We start from the raw sequence: 26294 nt of genomic DNA on the forward strand, positions 1-26294 counted from the left end.
TCAACTCTCAAACCTTAAAACTATCAGAAAAATATTCTCAATTATATTTCTATGTTGTTTCCGTTGCACAAAACTAAAAAAAACTAGGCTTGCTTGTTACTCTTAAATAAAATAACAAAAATTGAAGTGCGATTGAATTTGACTCAGCTTATATAATGTTGACTAAATGGGCCTAAACTCACTCATCCATATTGTAAGCTGACTATTACTTGTTGTCCATGTTAAAACAAAACTTTGGGGCAGTCTGAATTTTTTCTGTGTACCTGTTTCTTGTAGCTGAGGTCTGAGCTGACAGTAGCTTTCTCACACGGTATGAAGTCAAGACGGTTTCAGGAGGCATTATTCTTAAATTCAGGAGACATTATTCTTAAATAGCACACTGCAGATGGAAAAGAAACACACTCTAGGACACGGGGGTATGAGCATTCCGATTTGCGGTGACATGAGAAAATCTTTGTATTTGAGGCACGACTCGATGTCTTTTTCTGAGGCGATGGTGAGGTCAGTCTTGTCGCTGTGGGTACTTCACGGTAGTGAACCTGCCAGAAGTGCTCGTAGCCTTTGCACACACATATACAAACACACAAATCCAGATGATTCAAACGGTCCTGCAGCCGCTGGCCCTAACCAAATGCGTCATACGAGTTCAAAGAAGGTTTTAGTGTTTAAACACAAAAGCAAGGTATTTAATGATAACAACAGATGTTCACTGAAAACAATTCAGTTTCAAATTAATTCAAATTTCTCAGCGCTGATGAAAACCCAGACAACCTCTTTTTGAAAAGTAATTCTTTTATTTATATTTTACAGTCTTTACTTAAATTTCAACGTGTTTATTTAATCCAGGCCATTTCTAGAGTGTAATTTCTCATGCCATTCAAATGAAATCGGGGGAGATCGACAGGAAAACAAACATTCTGTACAACACTTTTCCAGTTAGGAAAAAATATCTATAATTCACATTTCTGCTCTCTTCCACACGCTCATCAGGAAAGTTAAAGGTCAAAATAAAAACGAGGTGGTGTGCATGGGCTGTTTGCGTGATGCCCTATTCTTCAATGCCCTATTCCTCCCACTCGAAAGCATTTCTTTGCACTAAATTAAATCTGATTGCAAACTTGTACAGCACGGACAAATATTAGGGAACAAAACATTTCCTATGAAACTCTGGATATTTCTGAGTGTCGTAGAACGAAACGGTGTCAAATCTGGACGACATTGGGTTCTAATGAAGTGTGTGAAAGTGTGACAACATTGACATATATATATATATATAGCTAATAAACGTTTGTAAACTCCCTTTCTTAGCCCAAATAAAAGCTCTGTATATTAAACACAGCTCACACAGGCACAATTTAACTATATTAAGTCTTTGTGATAAGAGTGACCAAGCCAAACCAATTCTTGCTGTTAGTTAGTGTCTATAAACACATCTTTAATATAATGTGCTTGAGCTGGTGCTATAGGCTCTTATCAAGTCACATCACAGTGGTAGCAAAATTCAAAATATCACTATATGTGGGGGTATAATATATATGTACGGCAAAGCACATATGATATGAATGAACACCTGTGCTTTAACCAGAGCAAGAAAGAGAACAGTTTGCCGCTGTTACCGGTTTTTTTTGGACCAGTGTATGCCAAAACATATTTGTGCCAACAAATTAAATTTGCTGATGTTCACTTTAATAGTATTAATACTTAAAATGGTTTAATTTGTTTGTACTTAAAACGATGTTTTACGAAATTAGCTGTGGATAAATTACGCAGGCATATTTGTGTTTTTGCTCGAATCTTACTGCTAATACCTTATTTGGTGCAATAATGCTCCATAAAGTTTAACGCTGTCAAGTCTGATGGAACGAGGGGCGGAGTTACAAATGGAGAGGGGCGTGTCAAGGGGGGGAGTATTGAAGAAGAGTGGGCGAGCTCCAGATGCATTATGCACCAGCGAGACAAAAAAACTGTCCCGCACTCGCATCTGGGTCTCCACCTTGGTGAATGAAAGAGAGTGTGTATGTGCGTGTTGTTTCAGTTCGGAATGTCGACAGTAGTCCTCCGTTCCTGCCAGTTGTCTGCTTGTCACTGAAGGTCTCGGTCCTCGAGATATCTATACTCAAATGTAAATCCTTCCTTTTTCCTCTGGCCCCATTTTTCATAGTCAAAGTAAATATACGTCCCCTGTGGAAAGATTCGGTCATCCAGTATTAGTAAATAAAGTTATTAAATATATAAATAAACATTGTTTGAATGTCAATTGTGACATGCCTGCTCAAACTCATCAGTGATGGTCTTGGGCTCCTCATGCCTCTGAAACCACATCATGTACTTTGTGTGAAACCTCCATGACTGTTTTTTCAAGGCCTTGGCTGCTAGATACTGTGCCTTCGTACCCTACAGGAAAGAAAGGAAAAATCAGTCATTCGCCAGCAATACGTCAATAAAAGGGACTGTAATCTGATCCTAATCCTCTTCGAAGATCAATAAAGTACCAATCCATCAAATGCAAACCATAAGTGCTGACTTTCGTAATTACTGAGGATTCACTGAAGGATGTTAGCCGTTCAAGCGACTGCAATAGTGCTGACAGAAACTCACCTCTAAATAATAAAAGATGAAGAAGAGGGTCTCTGTGGACAGTCTCTGGTAGAACTCCACAGTGTCAGAGTGAGTAGGTGGCATCTGGTGGTGGAAAGGCAGTATTGGGCAAGGATTCCTCATCAGGTACTGCCTGTGTGTCCAAAAGAGAATGAAATCACCGGTGAGAAAAATGTAACTACGGTTCGCACATAGATAAAAGACAAGGAGTAGGCTGGGAAGTTTTTGGTGGTTGAGTTTCTAATATGTTTTACTAATGACATTTTATTGAAACACAATTATATGGTCTAAACCATTGTTGATAAAACTGAAAATGTTGAGCAATAATCAAGGAACATGCATGTAATATAATAATGCATGTAATGTTACCACACTTATTCAGGAACGAAAACACAAAGGGGTGACCCTGAATAATCGAAGATTCGATGCTTCGATAGGAGGAGCCTGACTCGACTACCAATCTCACAGTCGAATCTTCGCAGAGGTGTAATGCAATGGGGATCACACCATTTAGGTTATATGGGTAGTGGCGTAGCAGACGGGCACACACTGCGCCGCTAAAAATATTATTTATGATGTAAAGAAATGGGACATTTTTAGGGTTGGGCACCACCGGTGCATATGAGGGCGAGGTCTGGCAACGACCCAACGCAGGATCGCTTTTTGACTGTTTAAATGGTAAGATGCTTTATTGCATTTCTCCTTTACATGCGGTAACTTTATTGGTAGTTCATTGGTAATGAACGTGCTGTATTCCCGTTTGTAAAAAAAGAATGATTAGTTAATCGCACAAATTCATTCAAATAAATGATATAAAACTACATAAAGTACTCTTATTAACTGACTGAAGTATTACAAATGTGAGAAAAATATATTAGTATGATAAATATATTAATGCATGTATTTTAAAGTTAGACTTCTATTTTTAATGTAAATTCCACTATTGTATACATTACACAGTATTTGGTTCAATTACATCTGAAGTAACTGTAATTTAATTACAGAAAAAAACAAGAGTAATCCCTTACTTTACTTTTTTAAGGGAAAGTAAGTAAATTACAGTAACGAATTACTTAGTAACTAGTTACACCCAACACTGCATATACACAAAATAAACTGTGCCAATCCAGATGAAATCCACATCCAGGAGATTACCCAGACGTTAAGGCATGTGTGTATATGCATATATGTGTGTTTGTGCACCTGATCCTCTCCGAATCAGATGGGCGAGGCATGTGCGTCCAGGCAGACTCCTGCATGGCTTGCTGGTAGAGCTGCTCTTTGGAAAGGGGGGCAGGGCCAAGCGGACACACGCCCAACGATGGTGGGATGTTCACCTCTGATACAGATGACTGAGGAGCTGCAGGAGTGCCCGATGAAGTCGTGGAGTTGGGAAATATATCTGGAGGGTGAGAGAAAGAATGGCGTATAAGGAAGTGGGTTCAAATGAGGATTACCATATGTAACAGAGGGACACCCTGTTTCTAGCTGGTAAAAACAGAGCAAATAATAAAAGTAAATGTGTGGTGATACTTACCACTAGTGATATGTAGTGCAGACAGCTCTTCTTCTAACCCTGAGCCATGAGCTACCCTCTCTGCCATGGATTTTAAAGAGCTCGGAGGCTCCTGAGGTTGCAGAGAGAAAGAACAAGAGAGAGATAACCACATGCATTTTTCAAAATACCATTTATCCTGAATCTTTATATTTTCTTGATACCATTTGTTATTCAACACTACTTTAGTTGAATATGATCATTTAAATATAAGCTGTTTACCTAAAACATTATAGCAAATAAGTAATATTAAGTAAATATAATGTCAAGCTCCATGTCAAAATGTTTCAGAGAATGTTTGATGCAAATGACATTTACGCATTTGGAAGACGCTTTTATCCAAAGCGACTTACATTGCATTGTATTATACATTTGTTTCTGACTATGCGCAATCCCTTGGGATTGAACCCATGACCTTGGCATTGCTAGCGCCATGCTCTAACCACTGAGCCACAGGAAAGTGAATGAAACCCCAGTCGTTGACAAACACAAATCAAATATAAAGAACGAGAGTGAGTAGTGTTGTGTGAGCGACCTTGATGGTGTCAACAGCCTGTGTATAGGAGTGAGGTCCATTCAGTAGGCTTCCACCAGCTGGTTTACTCTCACTGTATGACGGGGAGGGCGAGCTGGGCGGCAGCATCATCGACCCCAGAAGGCTGGACCCAGTGTCCTTTCTGTTTTGACAGGAAGAAGAGGAGCATTTAGACAAAATGTCTTAATTTGACAAATTTGCAGTTTTAATGGGAAAGCAATGAAGTCAGGTTTCCTTTTTTATAGGGATTTTTTTACAACATCGGACGTGCACGCCAGGACTGCAGTTAACTTCCAGTCTGTGTTTGTTTATCGGTCTGGCTAGTGTCTAATAATATAACTATTTATATTTCTGTTAATATTAATTTATCTTATTATTTTATTGTATAATAATTTGTTGAATTTTGTTGTATACTAATTTTATTAAATAAACAATTTGTTGAATGGGTCCTGTAGTTTTGATGCATTTAAAGAAACCGTAAAGGATATTTACATCTAGAAGTTGGCAAGTTTTGCCAAGTAACTGTTCTTCTCGGTTTCTTTTGCTTGTTATTAGACATAATCTACAGGCTCTCTATTATTTGCGAATATGTACCGGAAGTTAAGGGCAGTCCACGAACGTGCGCATGCGCAGGAACATTTGTTTATGTTGTTGTTGCTTTGAAACCGTCTATACTACAAATAAAACAAAACAAGCCAACACTCACGGCTGATTTGCTGAGGAATTTAAGGATGTAGATTGGCTATTTTGCAATTGGGTGGCACTGTTGAGAATGGAGTCAGATGTGCTGTCCGCTACCACGGCACTATAACCTAAGAAACACATATTGATATCATTATTTCAATCTTTCCCTACATTACATTATTTTAAAACAAATCATTATGCTTTTACTGCTCTGAACTTACTTGTACCGCCATTTTGTTTCGGTCCACTAGGTGGTCGGGGTAACCCGGCACTTCCCATAGCCGGTGCACTTCCTGACCCAGAGGTCCCTATGTTGCTTCCTATAACTCCCACACTGCTCCCTGAGGTCAGTCCACCTCCCACAGGGCTTAAAACCACCAGAGGCTCCACAGAAGACTGCGTCAACCCGAGACCCAACACACCAGGCCCCGAACCCAAGAGGCTCGTGGAGCTCAGACTTCCGTTAGCAGTCATTGATGTTACAACTCCACTGGAGTTGGTACTACTAACATTTGCTCCCGAAAACCCGACGCTCAAAGCACCTGCTGCGGCCGCTTGAGCATAAGGTGCCGGACTCAAAAACCCAGCCATGCTGCTCAGGGATGCCGGCATCCCTGAGAGGACCAGGCCGGGGATCTGGTTTGCGCCACTTGTTGGTGTACCTTTCCCCAGGCCCAGACTGGAACCGAAACCCGTCTGGCTCTGGGAGACGGGTGTCACAGGGCCGGTTGTGCTGGTGTTAGGCGGTGAGGTCGATGTTGGTGTCAAGATTAAGATACTGTTGTTGGAGGCGGAGTTAGCGTTGGACTGGGAGGAGTTTTTGGGCTGGTGCTGATGCGTGCTTTGTTGCGATTGTTGCTGGGTTGCTGAACTGTAGCTGCCAGAGTTCTGATGGGAGGCCATCACATGGCCTAAAAGGCTGCTGCCCCCTGATGTCGAGCTTGCACCGCTGGTTATAGTTGCCATGGAGATCAAAGAGTTTGAAGACGCTCCCGAGGACGATGACAATGAGGACGAGGAGGATAGAGATGAAGATGGATTTCCGTTCTTGATAGGTGACTGAAATAAGAAAGCAGGATTTGTCTTGACTGGCGACTGAAATAAGAAGGAAGGATTCGTGAGCTAATGTCAATCTAAAACGACGGGCATCTTTAAGAACGAACAGAAAATGATCTCTCACCTGACTGATTTCGCTGTCTGTCGAACGACCTCTTTTCTTTTCATCTTCCGAATTCTTGAATGACACAAACAAAGAAAACAAAACAGAAAAAAACTTCTTTATATAATCTACTGCTTCACATAGTAAAAAAAAACGTATTACAAAACATAATACTGTTAATAATACACATACTGTTAAAGAACAAACCAGAACATATTTTACATAGATATACCCACAGCACGTCTTCAACAATATAAAAAATCGAATAAAAGCATAATATTTCTGCGGTAACAGACAGCACGGCACAGATATTGCCACAACTAAAATTAATAAACGAGAAAAAAAATCATCATACCGTAGTGCAAGTAGCTGGGGAGGGAGGGATGGGTGAAGACGACGTCGTTGAGGTCGGCGTAGAACTTGAGTGCTGGAAAATGTCATCTTCCGTGTTACCTGGTGGAGATGTTGCCACTATTGGCTGGGCTGGAGGGGAAATAATGAAACAAAAATAAGACTGAGAACCGAACACTCAATGCAATCTATGTTGACATAAAAAAGAAACGTACGGATCTCCTCAAAATCAATATCATCGTAGATGAACTCGTTCTCTTCAAAGTCTGGGTCCTGAGATGAATCAAGGTAGTATTCGACGTCATCTTTAATCTTGCGGATGGAATCCACCTGTATCGAATCGTTGTCCAGCATTCTGAGGATGGTCTCGAGCATGCCAATGTGAAAGCGGTGCCGCTCGATCAGGCGCTTAAGTTCTTCTATCCGATCCTGCTTCTGACATCATATAATGGGCAAAACAATCTTACTTTTCATGGATATTAGCAAAAAAGAATCAAGGTAATAACATGATATTCACTGAACGACTTTGAACCTTAGATTAATATCCCTACTACTCACTAAATTGTCATTTAGCAAATCATTTCATTCAAACGGACTTATTACATACAAAGACAATTAAGTTAGACTTCAGCGGACTCTTAAAACTTGGCATTGCGGTTCTGTGAGTATCATTGGCTCTTGTATGATAAATGATGGAGGAAAAGTACCGCACCTCTTTATCTCCTTTTTTCTTCTTCGTCTGGACAGAGAGTGATTCTACCTCGCTCTCAAACTGATCCACTTGCATGTTCAAAGTGTCTATCGTGTTCTGAAAGAAGGCAGAAGAAAGGTGATGCAAGACACTCTGTTATCATGTTGAGTCGAGACACGGAACACTAGACAATCTTGACTTTGGTGGCTGATTCTTACCGTTAGCCACTGCCCGACCTCTTCTTTCTCTTTTTGTGCGGGATCGACTTTCTGAGCTAGACCGAGTCCCTCTTTAGAGTACGCTTTCGTTTTGGTCTCCCGTTCCACAATCTTAAATCGCTCCATTTGCTGTGAAAACAAAAAGTTCATCTTAAGTTGCAGTAAAATGTACCTGTGATGAGGGCGGTCCACTAAGCTCTCATGGACCCTACTATGTCCAGGAACATGTAAACTTAGGTGAATACTAAAAGTCCCACACATCCTAATGTACCACAAAACATTACTAATGTACTCCATACATTCAAATCTATATTAATGTTCTAGGGCATCATTATATTCAGCAGATTTGGTCCTTTTGTTGCATTCAAGCAGGCAGGTTGCCAACTCACCGTTTCTATGAGTTTTCGGTTTTCTACTAGCTGTCTTTTATCTTTAATCTCACTGGAGGCAACCCACGTCTTAATCTGGTCTCGAAGCCTCTGCAAAAGCAATGCGGGAAGATACAGACACAACACAAAACAAAAAGAGAAAGAAAACGAAAGGGAATTTTGAGTCGGACGCCTGAAATCAGGCATGCAGGGACTCGTCCTGCGCAGTCAAGCGCGGTGGACACACGCACACATGGTCCCTCGTTCAGGTCGCATTTGGCATATTTCATCTTTATTGGCAAGCATACAGACAAAGTATTAAAATGATTTTTTTTGACAGCTGGATCAACATCAGCGGTACGCAACACACTTAACTGGACTGGCCCACTTATAGCGAAAACATGCGATCAAAGGAAAATCTCACCTGTAATTTTTTTATCTCTTTCTTGAGGTCAGACTCATATTTTTCTTTTTGGTTGGCGTTGGCTGCATTGTGGAGCTGATGGACAAAAGCACAGACATACAGCTGACCAAAACATGATCGTTTCTATAGATGGGGGAAATAACGCTTGGCTTGGGGGGTATTGGATTTGAGCCTTAAAAAATTTAGGATTTTCAAAAGGTTAAAAGTCTTTACAGAAGGGGTGGACAACAGGGTCAAATATAGGAGACAAAACATCTAACGTCTGAAATTTGTTTCAGGACTGCCCATTTGCGGAGGTTGTTGACAGGCTCCATTGTTGTATGAAAGGATGATCACATGTGTACTCTTTCCAGCTAGATGCCTTTGGACAAACAGAGACGTGGACCAGCTACCCCCATTTTCCAAGGTAAACCATTAAAAACAGTGTGCGATCACATCTTTGCGCACTTTATCGAAAGACATACAAATATAGGTAGCAAACTAAATTACTTTTAATCATATGAAATCTTCACATGATTCAAAGCCCTTATTTCTGTGTGTTGTGGTTCAGTGAAAATGCTGAGCAACAATGTTGTTGTAGTGGCTGTGTATTAGCGTGCAAAAGCGCTTTGTGTTTGCAATGCAACGCTTTGCAGAAGCTAAAAAGTGACAGGGTGTGGTTTTCACTTTCAGATTGTACCTTTTGACTAAGAAAATGTGTTTTATTGATATTAATGATTTATGCATGCATTTAAAAATGGATCAGTACGAGATCACGTTAGGGAAGGAGTTCATGTGCATTCCACATCATAAAATGTGATTCTTAAAAGTAAAGACCTGATTCTCACCTTTTTCCAAATGTCCTCAAACTGCTCTACTCCTTCCGCAACTTTTTTCAAACATCTGTCTATTTCACCTGCCGACAGGAGAGTAAAACAGAAGTACATAAAGGGTGAGGTGAGACCAGGGGCCTCATTTATAAAACGTGCGTACGCACAGATTTGATCGCAAAAGTCCACGGCAACGTTCACGTTTAAAAAACTTAGCGTCATGTCAGGGTCTGAGCACACGTGTGCACTTTTGCTTGTCCGAGTGCTGCACGTTTTTGGAAATATAAGTCATTCTTTGATCCGATTATCAAATGATGTAAAATCTAATTTAGGACAGTTTCTACGCAGCATTTTAGAAACGAGGCCCCAGGCCAGATTCTCCGTGAGGACCGTGACACGAGCACACACGTTAGATACAACAAAAAAAGAGCAGATAATGATAAATAATGTAGCTCACTAATGTACCGTTCTCTTGCAGCCGAGCTGAAGTTAGATATGTTTCAAGGAGGCCATTAAACAAATGCTTAAAAGGTCCTTGAAAAATGCCAATACGAGAACTCAAACCATACGTTTTCTCCAAATATCATGCGTTTACCTTGAAGTTTCCTTTTATCAGCCATGACGACTTGACTATGATGTTTTCTTCATGCCTTCTTTTCCTGAAAGAAAATGAAATAAGACAGAAATAAGCTATATTGGACGGAACAAAGCTCTGTTTGTGGTTATTCAAGTATACATGCACATGAATAACAGCACTGATGCGGCACAGTTCACTTTTGACATGTTTATAGTTATCGTAGTTCAATCCACTTTGTTTATTAACTGGAACACAAATGCACAGACAACATAGTAGCATCAACATTCTTATATTATCTTAAATTACATTTCTCACTTTGTTTTACAGAAGAACAGTGGTCCTTTAAGTTGGATAAAATGGTAGAACTTTCATTTGTGAGTGAACTAGTCTTTAAAGAAAAAATAGGCGATTAATGTATCTTGACGTATAAGAGCACATGACATCAAGAAATGTCTTTGAAGCCCAACACCTATAAATGATTAAATAACTCATTTTGTCCCCTTTGAAAGACTAAAGGCATTCACACACATACACACACTTCTTCGTACTGCATTTATGAAACAGCATTATACAAATACCCTATTCAAAAAGCCATACACACAAAAGAGATGAAATTATAGACACAACAGGATATTTTTGAACGAACTTTCTGGTTAATTGCCCAAACAACATACAAATAACCCTGAAAGGACAGATTCAACTCAAAGATGACACTAGTTTAAAGACCATTTTAAAAGACAGACTCTCCAAACACTGTCTGACCTAAAGCTCATAAACATATTTTAAATGTGGCCCAATCATAAAGGCATCAGTAGAAATGTGTAATTAATTCAAAAGTAGTCATAAATGAACGTGAATATTACAATATGTAGACACGCTGTCACCCTCCACGTCAATCAAAGTTCTCTGACACAGGAGTCGCGCGCATCCACTGAGTTCTCGCAACAATGTAGCGCGTGCAAACACAACAGCTGGCTGTTCAAGACCCTCCATAGGCTGTTACAATACAATGCAATGCAAGTCCAATCTAAAGTAAACCTTAAAACCCCAAATCTCACGACCTCGATGATAACAGCTCACTTAAAGCTGGATGTTTTCATGGTCACGAATATGAAACCAGAGCCTGCCATGGCATGCATGTGGATTCTCTTATCTGTCTAATGTGTTAACGTGAGCGCGTCTTAAAACTTCAGGCGAATGCATACTGCTTTCCCCGCGCGGTGACGAGATAATACGATCACTTTAAAGGAGTTAGAAAGCACGCCACCCATTCGGTATCGAGCGAGCCGTGAACGCGACCGGCTCGAGCTTTTTGGCTGGGATACAAATTGGAAGGGAAAGAAAAAAGAGGCACGTAGTGGAGTGACGCTCCCACGATTCGATGATGCGTTACCTTATTTTCCTGAGTTTCACCTTTCCTCTTAATATCCCCTTCGGTTCCAGCACAATTACTTAACTTTTTACGCTATATTTTTATTTTCTATTATTTCTATTCGTCAAACAATCACTTCGCGCATCAAAGATGGCCACCAGGAACACCTCCTCCGCTGAGCGCTGGAGGTGTGGCTCCGCCCACCGACGCGCCATTGGGTGCCGCTCGCCAGCGCATATCTTTTATTGGATTAGAGGAGCTGTCGATTTATTTGCACTGCTTGACAGCTTCCGTGCATAGCGAGTGATGGTTGGCGTGTATGAGGAGGTTAAAGGTGTACCGTGATGTCTTGAAAAAACTCCGACGACGATAATATTGTGTTAAAACCATTTGCATTTTTAGTGATTTTTATACCATTCATGCCTATCACAGGAATGCAGTGGGCACAATAAACCTGACCATCCTATTGGTTTATCTCAAGGAGGCTGATGCACAACATAAACCTGCTTATGATCTTACCAAAACAATAGCTTTCGGAATAGAAAAAAATAGCAGTAAAGTAAAATAAGACGAGCAGGCAAAACTATCAAGCAATTGATATTTGTATGGGCAATCAAATATTCTTAACCTGGGCATATAACATTTTAAAATAATCTAAAAAAAAAAAGAATATAACTTATGTTTGTTGCTTTTTGTAAATGTGTGTAAAAGTGCTAAAAAAATGAACCCATTTAACGCTATATATTGTTGTAAAATGATTTTACTATTGTTTGCATAAGAAGAAAATAAAATCAAGACATATTCAAAAGTATTCAATGAACAGAAAGAAATGTATGTAAATATATTCAACACACTAGTAACATATCTGATCTTACAGAAAAAGAAAACAATAGGCCTCTTCAGTTTTCTGGTCCTATAATGTTTGTTAACCCTGATATTAAAACCAATCACACATACGATTAGATGCGACATAGACAAAATAAATCAAAGAAAATAAAGTTTAAATCAGAATACACCAGTAGACAAGTGTTTGTATGCAGCATGTTGCTGCACGGCAGTGATAAAGCCTTCAACTGTACAGAGAGAGAGAAAATAGGGAGAAAATGATTAACTTTGGTTCCAGTTCACAAGGGTCTTTATAAAACCACATTAACACAACTATCACAGTTCTTTCAGAGCATTTGAGTCTTCTGTATCAGCTGAAGTCTATATCACAGGCTTCAGAAAACCACAACTTTCCAACCCAACCAATGAGCTTTAAACCAAATAAGATCACATGTTTTGGATCGCCAGAAACCCCCATTTTAATTAGTCCTTAAAAGGAACACATTCAACAGTCCGTTATAGACACTTGTGGTACATCAGTGTATTCTGAACTGCTGATTTTAACAAAGATGTTCCTGGGATGGTCTTAACAGTAACCATTAAATATATAAGACTGATAGCTTTGCTGGACTACTTGAGAAGCAATAAGCAGCATATGGATGACAAACAGTGTCAAAGAATTATGTATACTCTGTAAGATTGTGATGTACTGATCTGGTTTGGAGACCAGACATTCGATCAGCCACAAAACAAAGAACATAAAAATGCTACATATTGCTCCTTTTAAACAGACTAGCATGCAATGGTAGTGTATCCCAAGCCACTCAAACCCAGAGAGACTCATCCAGAGATTCATACTTCCAATAGTTTTATTATCAAAAGTGGCCTATTATACTGAAAATCACACATAGAAACACAAATGCTTCCACACAGGACATATGTCGTCACCAAATGGGAAGGTAATTACGTATGAAAGAGATCAAATGAGTTAAAGGAGAAACTTTTATACCAAAAACAAGCTCTGGGACAGTCTAATAACTGAAGATATAAACTGCGAGAAGCTACAGAATGGGAGGGAGACGTGGCGTGTTGGCCAACAGAGAAGACAAATGTCTTGTGAAAAGGATCAATGGGTTATAATTCAAAGCGTGGAATAAAAAAGGGATAAAAAACAAAGTCAAGGACAAGATGATGACATCTTCATTTGAATTACCTGCCTGAATATAACTATGGTAATGCCGAATGCATCTCTGCGTACATTTCTTGGTGCTTCTCTGTTGGGCAGCAACGTCACGATGTTACAATTTTTGCTTCAGTATACAATTAAAAAATAGTAACAATTTTATTAACAGAATAAGCCATTTTCCGCCAATGTTCTTAAAATACAAACAAAAGCAAAAGAAACAACCCTCCCATAATTGATCACAAATCTTAATTTAACCCTCAAAACAACAAAAAAATGAACATTTGCCTTTCGGCTTATTTATGAGTACAAAAATGTTCCCCCTTTCATCATCTCTGCCTTAATTTCTCTCTCTACAGAGCTAATATCACATAGCTGCTATTTTATCATTTTCCTCTCTCTTCCTCATGTTTCTACCAGAAGTCTCGGCGGTGGTAGGCATCTGGATCGCAGTACTTGGTCACCACCACCCTGTTGGCGAACTTTCTTCCTGTTAAACCCTGCATGGCTTTCTGGGAGTCAAAAACAGAAGTGAACTCCACAAAGATCTGGAGAATAAAAAAGATGGTTAAAGACAGTACGAGATGGTTACAAAGGCATTATAAACAAAACAACAAGTTTACACTAAAAGCCATTGGTTCTATCCATCACTTGTGGCAGTGTTGGAAAACCAGAACCGGTTCCTTTACCTTGCCAGTTCCAGGGACCTCCAGTCCGTCGACAGGTCGAGGGATCTCTATGCTTTTGACCTGGCCGTACTTGGAGCACTCCTCCTTGACGTCCTCCACAATCTCCTCGTACTCCTCGTCATCCAGCAACTCCTCTGGTGCCACCATGTTCATCAGGCAGAGGACCTCTGTGGGTGTACCACCCATCTGTACCATGGGGTTGGTCATCATTCCTGGCACTTGCAACGTCACTGGAGTCTCATTTATGCTCATCTGTGAACGGCAGAAAAAGGGAATATAAGACACCTTGAGAATAGGTTGAATCAGTTCACTATAGTCAAATCCTCTTAAGCTGAACTTTCTTACCATTGTGGCATTCTTGGCCCCTACACTTGCCCTCTGAACCAGCAGCTTCTTATCTGCCAACTGCATACCGTTCAATCCTGCAATGGCCTGAAAAACATATTAACAGATTAATTTTGGGGGTCAAAGGATATTAAAATTCACAGACAGAAGAAAAACTAACCTTGCCAACTCACCTGATCGTTGACATTAACATCCACATATTCACAGAATGCATAGCCCTTTGACAGTCCTGTTGCACTGTCTTTCACCAAATTGAAGGCTTTTAGAGGTCCAAAAGAGGTTAACAGCTCTTTAACCTAGAGAGATAAAGAAAGAAATTGCTGAAACATTCATATTAAGTTTTAACTATTAGCATATAATAAATATAATATAAACGGTGCTCTTTTCTATTGTAATTCACTATAATATGTAGAATAAAACTGCATTTTTAAAAATACTTAAATAGATATTTTGTGAGCGTGTAAACTTCAAACCAACCTGGTCGTCACTGAGATAGTTTGGCAAGCCTCCGATGAAAAGCTTGTGAATAGAGTCTGGTACGACAGTGGACACCACACCTGAAAAAAGCATTCGTTTAAAAGAAAATGGGATAAGAGATCTCACAAATCTCACAAAAGAGTAAAACAACAAAAAGAATGTTAGGGAACAGGGCCCATATTCATGAAAAATCTTAGCGCAAAGAGTTGCTCCTAGTGACAAAATTTTAAGAAACTTCTTAGAAATGTGGGCATTTCCCTTTAAAATTATAGAAAAGATCCTAGTAAAGAAAAAAGTCATTCATAAAGCATCTTAACCCTTAAAAGAGCTCTTAAGGTCCAAAATTGTTAGGAGTGGGCAAGGAGGACTTTTAAGTGGCTTAAGAGTTTCTTTAGCAGCAGACAAAATGGACGACACACGAAAATTGAGAAGAAATGTGTTGCAATGCATGACAATTTCCATATTACTTTTAAGGTTTATCAGATTTTTTATTTTTATTGTTTTTTGTGTGTTCAACTTTAGTTTTTCTTGGTTTTGGTTTTCTTGTACAGCTGCTTTGATGCCATGCAAATTGTAAAAGTGCTATAAGATAAAATTAAATTAAATTGAATGACAGTGAGTTATTAAGACACAACATATTAGATCGTGCAGGGTTCATGTTTGTGACCGATCCTGTTAAAGACACGCTAACATCTCCAAGACAGCATAGAAATACCATAGTGGCAGAAATAGAAGATATCACTACATTAACATATTTGGCAACTGGAGAAATGCAACCAATGCAGCCAGCAGAGATGATTTGTTTCGGTCACAATCTGATGATCACACAAACAATTATAGCAGAAACAAATATATATATATATATAGTGCATGTGTGTGCGGTAAAACAGAAAACATTATGTGCAATTTCAAACTAACAACCTTTTACTTAAAGTGCTCTTTTTTCCTCTTATTGGCCAACCGACCAATCACAGTCTTTAAAAGACTGTCATACATGACAACGTGGTCAGCCCCGCCTCCTCCCTAAGATAAAAGTTTTTGTCTTTTCCTTGCTCAAAGTTGCTCTCAGATTGGTCCTGAATCGCTTTTAAGCCAAGAATCCTACGTAGAAGTTTTTACGCTAAATTAAGAGCTTTCTTACAGGATTCTTAGAAGATTTAAGAATACGGGCCCAGATTCATACTCTTAGGGTCAAGTTTGATTGAACTAAAATGAACAAAAAATAGGAACCACCTGGCACATATACGCTGGGGTTCTCACTCAAGCCAGGTAAAGGCTGGTAATCATGTGGCCGGCGGATCTTTAAACTCTGTGCCTGGAAAATGATGCCATCAAATGCCATGGCTTGTGTGGTCTCATCCACTGATCGGAACTAAAGAACAGAAAATATTTAAGAAGTTACATATTTGACCAAGTCATGTGTCAAAACAGAAACATGAGTTCATCAATCGCAACTGGGAATTTAATATCTACACTGTGTTTGTACCTCAAGGAAGGCAAAGTTCTTGTCTTGGTTAATCTGAACGGCGAGAACAGGGTTTCCTGGGGCCTGAGTCAGCCCACCGAGCCTCATCTGAGCGTTGAAAAAATCCATCATTGATTCCTGAAGAGAAAATGGAGTTGAGAAATTTTGCGGAACATGTGAAACTTTTAGGTCTCATATACATTTCAATTTAAATGTATTACTCCTATATACAGTTTGGTCAATATCAGTTGTAATCTTCTCTGTGGAAGCTTCACACAGTCATTCTAGTATGTGAACTGTGTTCATTTATCACCTCTGTAATGCCAAATGGGATGTTGCCAACGTAAAGTCTGCGAGCCTGGCGAGTCATCTGACTGCCCACTACAGGCACTGGGGTTGGTGTCACTGCCAGGCCATCCGGTGTCATGGTGGGCAGTAAGGCAGTGGCAGGGATCTGACCAGCAGCTAAGAGAAAGAGAGAATAACCATATAAAATACAGGATGAATCATCAAAGGCATCACTAAATGTATGAATGAAAAATTAAGTAACAGAGAGAATACATATTGCATGTCATGTCCCTCACCTTGCATGGCTTTGTACTGCATAGGTGTAATATGCTCAAAGCCTGGAGGCGGTACATCCCAGTACTTCTTAATTTTCTTCTTTTTCTCACGGTGAGGTGAACGACTAATATGCCAAAGATAATGCAGAATGTCAAATAAAGAAATAAAAGACAAATTATATTATTGTCAAAACCAGCTGGTACATTCGTTAATGTAATGCATTTATGATCTATGGCATGATATCAATGCTCATTATTTTGCCACGGGATTCATTTCTTTTTTAGCATTTACTAAAAAAGTTATACAAATTATGACATTAAAGGGAAATAAAACTGCTGAAGGAATAACCGTTATTTCTAGTAATAATATAAAATAATGTTAGTCAAATAAATCTGCCAAAATCCTGGGAAACACTAAAGTTATCAATCCTTTTAGCTCAGAAAAGCAGCCACATTTTTGTAGTAGTAAATATGAGAAACGGACCACTCTTCATGCGTATAATGTGGTTCCTTCATTTAACAAGTTTCTTAATAACGAAAAACAAATTTTGTTTATGGTGTACAACATTCAAGTAGCAATATAATAGTGCTCCTAATATTGTAGATTATTTCTCTTTATCCATGACATTCTTGAAAGCACAGAACACTAATTCCTTCAGTGGATCTGAGGGAGATAAACCTGGTCCGGAGATAAGAGTAATACTTAAGACTCAGTCAGCCCATCTGCAGTATTACCTGACATTTTCTTGGGGTTGGTTCTGTGCCTGATTACTGAAATGACATTTAAGAACAGGGTATGACAAAGCTAACTTCACACAGTAGCTTTAACCTTACTACATGACACAAACCTCACATATTTAATATCTGAATATGGTATACAAGCATAAATCAATGATTGAATGGCTTACATTGGGATTCGGGGTAATAACTAACATTACAACACAATCAACTTGATTGTGTTGATTCTTGGTTATTTAAAATTCGATTAATCCAACTTCTCCAAAAAGAAAATTATTTTTGAAAAAATATCGTATTTATACAATCAAAAGTTGGTTCTGCTATAACTGTTGCATTCCATTATTACAACAACAGTCATTTTATTCCAGTCACAATTAGGCTGAGATTCTCTCACCTGCGTCTATGACGGCGGTCCTTGCTATGGCTGCGGCGTTCCCTGCTTCTTCTCTCCCTGCTTCTCCTCTTCCTCTCTCGGCTACGGCTGCGTGACGGACTGCGCCTGCGATGGCGGTTTTCTTTGTCACGCTCTGAGACAAAATAAAGAAAGGAAAAATAAAAGCAATCTAAGGATCCAAGACGAAAGAGAATAGCAATAGCTAAGGAGAGGAAAGCAGCCTTGTAGTGTTTTATTTAAAACAGGAGGAGACAGAAAGCCCATTCTAGCTGCAGAATCAAGAACATTTTTTGCCGTTTAATGCAGTGTTTGATTTTCACTGTGAGAATCTAAAGGACAAAAAGGGAAGATTAGAAGGAAGGTGAGAAATGGGGCTGTGTGTGTTCTTCATTCAGTGATACCCACCATGACCATTTAGACTGTCACCTGTGTAAAAGAGAATGAGAAGGGTTAAAATTTACAGACATTGCATACACAGAACACAGTATTTGAATAACTGATGATGTAACAATAAAACAGACCACCTGCACAAACCCAGAGAAGGTTGTGGGTTCGATTGGCAGGGTGCACACAAGCTGATAAAATGTATACAAGGTGCTTTGAATAAAACCAGACATGTACATGTAAATGGGTGGTTGGCTGAAAATCTGTGTCCACTGTGTAGCATACTACTCTAGAGACATGCTTTAAAGATTTAGTTGTGATTGTTGTAAATTAATAAAAATGTATCACACTGTATCCTGAAAAGCAGCACAACTTGCCATAATTTGAACTAAACACTAATGTAAATAACATATTGGCAATAACTTATTTTCCAACATTCTCACGTTTACATCTTTAAATTCAGTAACCTTATGCATTTTAAACCTAAAACGCACAGATCAACGTGTCTGGTATTTGTTTGCTTCATACCTCTCTATTTATAGTGACAACAAACTAACACTTCAGGCTTTTGTTTCCATGCAAGTGATTCTTTCTCAGTACTGTACCTTTAGATGCACATTTCTCACTCACCTTGTTTGTTTTCAGACAGCTGTCTCTCAAATTCATCAAAATCAGACATTGTGCTGTTGTGAACGGACTCCGATCCTTTAGCTAATGCGCTTTTCACTTAAACTCGCTTTAATTTACCCGCAAACTCAAGAGCCCGAATAAAACGTCGCTGAAGTTATAAAATACTACCAGCATACGCTGTTCCCCGAAAAATAACTAAATTTGTGCACGGATATAAATAAACACTTTTCTGCACGGTGTTGTTAGCTGCTAATGCTAACTCGAACCGGTGCAGATTGGAAAAACAACGGCTTAGGACGGTAAAACAGGTAAATAAACCCTTTAGTTATAATAATATGTCCCTTAATTATACTTCTTGACAGTCAAATGTTGTTATTTTGTAATTCTTGAATAGGTTTAAGTCCACACAGTCTCGGCTAAAATGCTAAGCGCCAATTCCGCGTTGGCGGATGCGTTGTGTCCGTTACTTCACAACCCCGCTTAACATGGCTTTAAACGAGCGCGATGTTGAAGTGTCTGCCCCCTACAGGTCTGGAGAAAGAAAAAGCAAGATATTTTGTTTCTAGATTTTATTACATTTTTGTACGTGCAATTTTCTCTTTAAAGATAAAGTGTGTGGTATTTTGTGAAGGAAATTATTTAAAAATGTGCTTTTCCGGGTGATGTTGGAGAAGTTTAAAACTTATTTAAAACACTCTTAGTCAGAGGGACAATGGACCACAAGAAAATCCTACCGAACTGTTGCTTTACAACCAAGTTATTAACCAGGAGCAATACATAAACACCACTTTAGCATTATATATTTTCTTATACAGTTATCCCAAGAGATAAATATTAATAATTGTCTAATATAAGCAAGTTTTGGTGTTAAACCATTTCTATCACAAATATTTCAGATTATCAACAATATCTTAAAACAAATATATATTTTAGGTTTGCCTACCTTTTGAATCATTAACGCAAGTACCCAAAGTTGACAAAAAAATAAGGATTGCTGTATGATTATTGGTTTTCTCTTCACTGGATTTTTCATTGATTTGAAATGCAGCACAAGACCTGATTGGCCTTTTCATCATTAAACTTGAATGATTGACAAACAAAGACACGGTTTAAAAGGTATGAAGATGATTGTAAGATTGTTGCAAATTGAGGACTTTATTTCTCAAATAATCTTCAGCACAAGTCGTATCTTCAAAAAAGATCATACCTTCCTACCATCTCAAAACATATAAATTTGGTCATATGATTTCAACAACCAATTAAATAATCAGGTAACAGTTGATAATTTGTTGACAATTCAATTAAGGAGAGAAGCAATAACTTTTTCCCAGGTTAGAGTAGCATAAGCATATAAAAATAATAAAGATGGGTAACCCTTCAAAAATACAGTGAATGACTATTTATCTTGCACATTGCTGGACCTGCTCAGTATTCCATAATGTAATTACTTAAAGTTCTGGGACAAATTCCACACATTTACAATAGGCTGACAAACATTATAAATATGTATTAAACTGTCAGTCACCCCATTTACAGTTAAAGCATTAACAATATAAATGTTTCTTGTGACATGACTGTAGAATTACCATAACCAAAAACTGACACAAAATAGGGATTTCATTTTTTTCTCTAAAATGAGTAGATCTAGAGCTGAGGTAGAGTAAAAAAGAAAAGACAAAAACATCCCATAAAGTTTCTTAGCTGACTCCATATTTTCCATATACTCCTCCTCACAAAAGGAATACGTTGTTGAAAATTCAGTGTCTAAACCTGTATGAAATGGGCAGCAGTAGGTTGCTCTTCTTCAAGGCCTGCACCTTTGCATGAGACGTTTCATCAAGAGCTTTATAGCAGCGCCTCGCGTAATCCAGAAGCTTCTCCTTGGACGAATCAAATTCACCAACCGCTGCAATCTTCTCAGGGACAACCAGGAGCAACTCTGCGATAGGTGTGGTGGAGGCCACGGTGTTGCGGTCAACCGCGTGCGCCTGGAACGCTCTAGACATGCTCTTTAACTTCTGATAGGTTACGAGGATCTTCTTGTAGCGAAGCAGAACACCTGCGGGGTCTTTAACTAATAAATAAATAAAAGTTTTAGAAATGAGAAGTTAAAAAACACTAAGTGATCGGTCTAGTAGGCTTAACTTTATACAAATGTGCCAAATGTTGAAACTTAGATTCATGACCTGTGCTTTGACACACATAGCAACTAAATACTCATCTTACCTCTTTGTCTCTCCGTGGTCCGAGCGATACGGAAAACTCGTCTTCTTTTTACCCTCGTCTGGCCATTCTGTCTACCTGATCGGCCCTTCCGTGAACTTTTACTATCTGAATCATCGCCTTCATCTGTAACCATCTGCTCTTCTTCCAAGTAGCCGTCCTCCTCTATATACTCTTCCTCCTCTATCACCCCCTCTTCTGCTTCTAAGGTGAATAACAATCACTTTTAACCATAATGTTGAGCATTTTACGAGAGAGAATACAAAAAAGCTTTTTTTATCTACTACTGTCGCTGTTACTGACAGGACCTTTATAACCTTTATTTATTAACATTAAGCAGCATTAAATTACCATTGGCAAGACTTTATAAAGCATAACCGCCTAAATAGAGTAATTTGTAACGTTATGTTAACCTGAACTTAAACATTAGCTTTGAACATTACTTGTATTGCCCGAACCTTGCACACTGCTTTTTCTGCTGCGCTTCTGGTTGCATGTTAGGACATGGCCAGAGCGTGTCATCATGGGTGTTGGAGAAGGTGTGGATACCTTCCGTGTGACGGGCTTCTGTTTGGTGAGATGCTCTACAGGCTCAAACTGAGGTTCTGTAATAAAAGACAAAAGATCAAGAACTCTTTAGCCTGGTTTCACGGACAAGGCTTGAGGCTAGTCCAAGACTAAAATATGTGTGACCTGTCTTAACCCTATATAACTTGCCCAGAAATATCTTAAAATATATCAGTGCCATTGTTTTGTCTTGAGATGCACACCAGTAATGTATTCTTCAAAGGCATTTTTATAAAAGCGACATGAATATCTTAATTCAACTTAAGGCGGGCATACACGGTGCGATTTTTGCTGCCGTATGAGCTCGCAGGTGATTTTTTTTCCAATCGCGAGGAAATCGTTGATGTTCGTATGGTCGCGGCTCGTATCTTGTGCGAGTGCCTTAAGATCACTTACCGACCTCCCGATCATTTTTAAACATGTCGAAAAAGTTCGGGAGCTATCGGATTGAAACCGTGACATGTATGCTGTTGAACGAGCCTATTTGTTGATCTATCTGAAACCAACCAATCAGGAGTTACTATTTGCACAAACTTGCGTGACACGCTATGATTGATATGATATCTTCCGTGACCACATCAAAACATGCATGAACAGATACGTTATTAACTCAAGTTGTTTCAGAAAGTCCATGCTGTTCTCTGCTCTTCAACCAAATTCTTTGCCATGCCCTTTTTCTTTTTTTCCTTTATTCTTTCGCAAGCCATTGGTGCCACAAAGTAAGCAATCTCTTCTTCCGACTCCATGTTTTTGGCGTGGAACTTCGTGCGTTTGCTTGGGAAATCGGCAGGTCGTACAATCGTGTCATGTATCATTGCCTCTGTACACTTCTCAGTTTTTACTCACTTGTGACCTTTGTGTGTGGACATACGGTCTTCCGACCATCAGAATTCGTACCGTGTACGGCTGGCTTAAGGCATAGTCCTGGCTTAAGATAAGATGTGTCTGTGAAACCGGGCATATATGTAACTAGTTTTAAACCAACAATAAACCTATCAACATGCACCAACCTTAAGGCGACTACATTAAGGCCCGGTTTCATAGACAAGGCTTAGCCTAGGCCAGGACTATGCCTTAGTTAATTTAGGCTATTTAAGTCGCTTTTATTAAAATGCCTTAGAAAAAAACATTACTGATGTGCATCTTGAGACAAAACAATGGCACTGACATATTTTAAGATATGTCAGGGCAAGTTATTTTCAGTTGAGACAGCTCAAAATTCATTTTAGTCTGGGACTAGTCTTAAGCCTTGTCTGTGAAACCGGGGCTACTGTGCAGGCCCGAACTAAAAATCCCCCTGTACCATTCCTCTCCTGGCTCCTGGTGCTGAAAATGAATCGGTCAAGCTGGCAGCGTAGAAAGTCCCTCTCCTCCTCCAGATCTTCAATGCGCTTCTGGAGCCAGGAGTTCTTTTCCAAAGAAATCTGCAGCTGTGCTCGAAGACTGGAAATCAGAAGATACGGGCTGCAAGGAGGAATGTGGCTCGAGGCCGAATCTGCTTAAAATCAACAACAGAGACATTTTTAAGGCTACCTGCTTGATTCTTTAAAACGGGTGTAGCCCTGGTATGCCGCAGCGATTAATTAAGAAATCCAAATAGTAGATGCCAAAACATGATTTAAGTGTTTACCATCAAAGGTTTGGTCATTTTGATGATAGAAACCGGACTCATCTGGGTTGCTGTCCTCAAATGGGATGGAGATTTCATAGCCATCTTCATTCTTTAAATCTGTAATAAACAGAAAAAGTTAAACACCTATTTAGAAAAGACATTATACAGTAACTGTGTTATTAACATTGTTTATTTAATGTGGCAAATTCCAATTTTCTAGACAAAATGACATTAATAACTGTAATACACTCTGACCATTGTGGCTCCTCGTGTTTTTCTGCGCATCAGTCATGATGATATTGGTGACATGGATCCGACTGATATCCACAAACCTACGAACAAACAAACTATCTTAAATTGCAGGTCTATTAAATAAAAAATTGCTTCTTTTTCACTTGAAATGAAGTTGAGGAGCCAGGTGCGTTAAACAGCGCAGGGCTTGTAACAATTAGCAGATGACTGAGTAGTTAATAAGGCATTAACATTAACAAGTGGTTAATTAAACATTAGTTATTCTGACTGAATTTCTCTTCACGTCCAACACGAGAACAGACGAATTTCAGAGTTTCATACGTTACATTACAGCATGTTTTGCTAACAAAGTAAGAGTGCGAGTACGTTTATATACTTTGCAAATGAGTACTTTAAATATCAGTATTTAAACAAACATAGAAACCCATTAAATCGCACCAGTTACTTCTGTTTTAAATGTTACAAAACTTTTATACTCACAATTGCAAGTTCAAACTCAGTTTTTGCTAAACTCCAGGCTGGGTTGAAGCGTCCGCATGGTGATTGGCTGTCAGTATTTGTTGTTACGTGTATTTGCTGCTGTGCTGATAAGTGTATCATAAAGATTGACCGGTTGTTTGACAGAGAGCCGTGAGAAACCATCCGGGTCTTTTGTAAGTCAGCGTAAGGTACGGCGCTCTCTTAGAAGACACGCCCACCGCAGATCTTTTTCCGGTATTTTAAAGAAATGTTTATTATTTTCATTCACATTTATACAGCTTGCCTAAAATGCAAATATGATATCTAGATTGTTAGTGTTAATTGTGCCATTAAGGCGGAGCCTAATTTTGTGCAAATCGTAAGGAATATGTTTTAATGGAAAGTATTAATTTGTTAATTTGTTAACTTTTGATTAATTGAATTAGCAGAACAAATGAACACGGGGTCTCCCACTACAGGAATGTGCGCATTTTTGTGTTGTTATATTTACTGTAATTGTTTCTGCCTAAACGTTTTGTAAGGTGCGATTCCGGTGGTGTCAAATATCAAAAAGCCTGGGTGGGACCGGAAGTAGCTGTAGACAGGTACAGTAGTTCTCTCCATATTTGACTCGATCGCGCCTGAAAAAGCGATAATGTGTTCATGTTGGTGAAGCGAAGATCACTGAAATCAAGGTTAGTTTTGTTCATAAATCATTTGAGATGGAAAAGAGTTTGATTTAAATGTTGCGAGTAGAATGCATATTGATTATGAGTGTTGACACTGTAACATGTTTTTATTTTCCGAGCACATGAGTTGTAGAATAAGGACGAAAGCTGGGGCACTTTTGTTTACTTTGGACTTTTAAAGTAAATATTTTAGACTGAACTGCTGTTTTTTGTTGTAATAAGTGTATTTAGCAGATAAAAGTTGCTTATTTTACAGTAGTTACAGTACGTATGGCCTTTTTGGGGCCAACTTTGAAATTAAAATCCCATCATAGCATAAAAAACGAATTTCTTTTCGTCCAATTAGAACTTAAAACCTGATTAGTATTAGTCACCAAATCATTATTTATTTGTAGTATGATTTCTGTTTTACTTACAAAATGTGTATAATGCTTATGTCCAACAGCTACCATGGCATTCTGCAGTGGTCTTAAACATTGCAAAGTGGCCTTGGCCTTTGCTATTGTTTTTGACGTATTTGGCTTCACAGCCCTGTTTTTGGGGCTCTTTGCACCACTGGAGGTGAAAGGGAGAGATTTCGGGGATCTGCTTGTCTACACCGGTGTTCTCTTGGTACTGATATCACTTGGTGCTTGGGTCATGTGGTACAGTGGCAATATTGAGGGTATGCCACCCCAAAAGGACTTGAGCCGAATAGGCACCGCTGTGGACCGCCTGGCCCGCAATCTCAGCAGGAAAATACACACAAATCGTGTTCACAGAGGGCCCTGAATTTATGAACAAGACTAAAACCTGGCTGACAGAGACATTGGATCTTTTGCTTATTTTTCCATTTTATATAAAGTTTGATTAAGTAGACATATTTACTACATTGTTAGTCATGGTTTGAATATAAAAAGTTGGACCTGCAGAATCAGATTCACTACCGTACTGTTTGTCAGACTGAGTGTTACGACTTTGCATGTATGTGTGACTGTTACAAAATAGTAGTGATATTTGAATACAAAAAAGTTTTTGTAGTTGTTTTTCTAAAAGTTGTAGTACAGTATGACTTTGTTACGCTCCTTGCATTACTGTGAACCTTGCACAGTAAAGAGGTCACCAGAGGGAACTATAATAACACAAAAATTGTTACAAGAAATGCCAATGTATTGGAGAGTTAACTTGGAAGTCTTTGTTACCTTTGCATGTTTTATAATAGTATTACTTCTAATTGTTTTAATTATGTAATTTAAATATAGCCTACCTCTTAGACGATAATATTTTTTAGCCTTGCCTATGCCTGTCACAGCTTTTTTTTAACTAAGTTTTTTGTTTTGGGCTCATTCATTTAACATTCGTTTGACAGTCCATTTACGAAGTGATAAACATAACTTTTTAAAAATCTTTTGTCTGTTTATTTCTATTATCAATGTGGTTAAACCATAGTTTTCGAATTTGTTGAACATTGTATTTCAA

At 38.8% G+C, this 26294-nt stretch overlaps 3 protein-coding genes across 7 annotated transcripts; all 3 read right to left on the minus strand.

Annotated features, from left to right (window-relative positions):
* Positions 1 to 785: 785 nt before the first annotated feature.
* cnot3b (CCR4-NOT transcription complex, subunit 3b) lies at positions 786 to 11512 on the minus strand. Of its 3 annotated transcripts, none has more exons than XM_057354388.1 (18): positions 11363 to 11512; positions 9988 to 10051; positions 9411 to 9478; positions 8584 to 8658; positions 8181 to 8270; positions 7792 to 7920; positions 7595 to 7690; positions 7098 to 7311; positions 6887 to 7014; positions 6553 to 6606; positions 5594 to 6467; positions 5395 to 5500; positions 4689 to 4830; positions 4136 to 4226; positions 3802 to 4000; positions 2599 to 2731; positions 2269 to 2394; positions 786 to 2181 (listed from the first exon to the last, which is right to left on the minus strand). In XM_057354388.1, the coding sequence occupies exons 2-18, from the start codon at positions 10010 to 10012 to the stop codon at positions 2083 to 2085; spliced, it is 2649 nt and encodes an 882-aa protein (XP_057210371.1). In that variant the 5' UTR covers positions 10013 to 10051; positions 11363 to 11512; the 3' UTR covers positions 786 to 2082. The 3 variants fall into 3 exon arrangements, with proteins under 3 accessions (XP_057210371.1, XP_057210372.1, XP_057210370.1); XM_057354389.1 differs by having other exon boundaries at positions 5594 to 6431; positions 7098 to 7317; XM_057354387.1 differs by having other exon boundaries at positions 7098 to 7317.
* A 1505-nt stretch (positions 11513 to 13017) lies between these two features.
* u2af2b (U2 small nuclear RNA auxiliary factor 2b) lies at positions 13018 to 19509 on the minus strand. 2 transcript variants are annotated; one of them, XM_057355151.1, is made up of 13 exons: positions 19035 to 19509; positions 18426 to 18446; positions 18021 to 18153; positions 17624 to 17659; positions 16910 to 17013; positions 16639 to 16790; positions 16347 to 16463; positions 16094 to 16232; positions 14861 to 14940; positions 14557 to 14679; positions 14384 to 14470; positions 14039 to 14290; positions 13018 to 13897 (listed from the first exon to the last, which is right to left on the minus strand). In XM_057355151.1, the coding sequence occupies exons 1-13, from the start codon at positions 19081 to 19083 to the stop codon at positions 13763 to 13765; spliced, it is 1428 nt and encodes a 475-aa protein (XP_057211134.1). In that variant the 5' UTR covers positions 19084 to 19509; the 3' UTR covers positions 13018 to 13762. The 2 variants fall into 2 exon arrangements, with proteins under 2 accessions (XP_057211134.1, XP_057211135.1); XM_057355152.1 differs by lacking the exon at positions 17624 to 17659.
* A 649-nt stretch (positions 19510 to 20158) lies between these two features.
* ccdc106b (coiled-coil domain containing 106b) lies at positions 20159 to 24266 on the minus strand. 2 transcript variants are annotated; one of them, XM_057355604.1, is made up of 7 exons: positions 24169 to 24266; positions 23692 to 23768; positions 23455 to 23553; positions 23128 to 23319; positions 21716 to 21862; positions 21261 to 21461; positions 20159 to 21108 (listed from the first exon to the last, which is right to left on the minus strand). In XM_057355604.1, exons 2-7 carry the CDS (start codon positions 23726 to 23728, stop codon positions 20792 to 20794), a joined length of 993 nt encoding a protein of 330 aa, XP_057211587.1. In that variant the 5' UTR covers positions 23729 to 23768; positions 24169 to 24266; the 3' UTR covers positions 20159 to 20791. The 2 variants fall into 2 exon arrangements, with proteins under 2 accessions (XP_057211587.1, XP_057211586.1); XM_057355603.1 differs by having other exon boundaries at positions 23128 to 23322.
* Positions 24267 to 26294: the final 2028 nt, after the last annotated feature.

Source organism: Triplophysa rosa, linkage group LG16, assembly GCF_024868665.1.
Source record: "Triplophysa rosa linkage group LG16, Trosa_1v2, whole genome shotgun sequence".
NCBI lineage: Eukaryota > Metazoa > Chordata > Actinopteri > Cypriniformes > Nemacheilidae > Triplophysa > Triplophysa rosa.

Coding starts and splice junctions, on each gene's coding strand:
- cnot3b (XM_057354387.1), bottom strand. CDS start 10,012: ATGGCTGATAAAAGGAAACTTCAAG. Junction 6,607..6,886: donor CCCCAGCTACTTGCACTACG/GTATGATGATTT, acceptor GTGTCATTCAAG/AATTCGGAAGATGAAAAGAA. Junction 2,732..3,801: donor TCTGATTCGGAGAGGATCAG/GTGCACAAACAC, acceptor TTGGACACACAG/GCAGTACCTGATGAGGAATC.
- ccdc106b (XM_057355603.1), bottom strand. CDS start 23,728: ATGACTGATGCGCAGAAAAACACGAGGAGCCACAATG. Junction 21,863..23,127: donor CAGGAGCCAGGAGAGGAATG/GTACAGGGGGAT, acceptor CTTTTATTACAG/AACCTCAGTTTGAGCCTGTA. Junction 21,462..21,715: donor CAGAAAAAGCAGTGTGCAAG/GTTCGGGCAATA, acceptor TATTCACCTTAG/AAGCAGAAGAGGGGGTGATA.
- u2af2b (XM_057355151.1), bottom strand. CDS start 19,083: ATGTCTGATTTTGATGAATTTGAGAGACAGCTGTCTGAAAACAAACAA. Junction 18,154..18,425: donor TGACAGTCTAAATGGTCATG/GTGGGTATCACT, acceptor ATTTTGTCTCAG/AGCGTGACAAAGAAAACCGC. Junction 14,291..14,383: donor GGGCCAAGAATGCCACAATG/GTAAGAAAGTTC, acceptor TGCCGTTCACAG/ATGAGCATAAATGAGACTCC.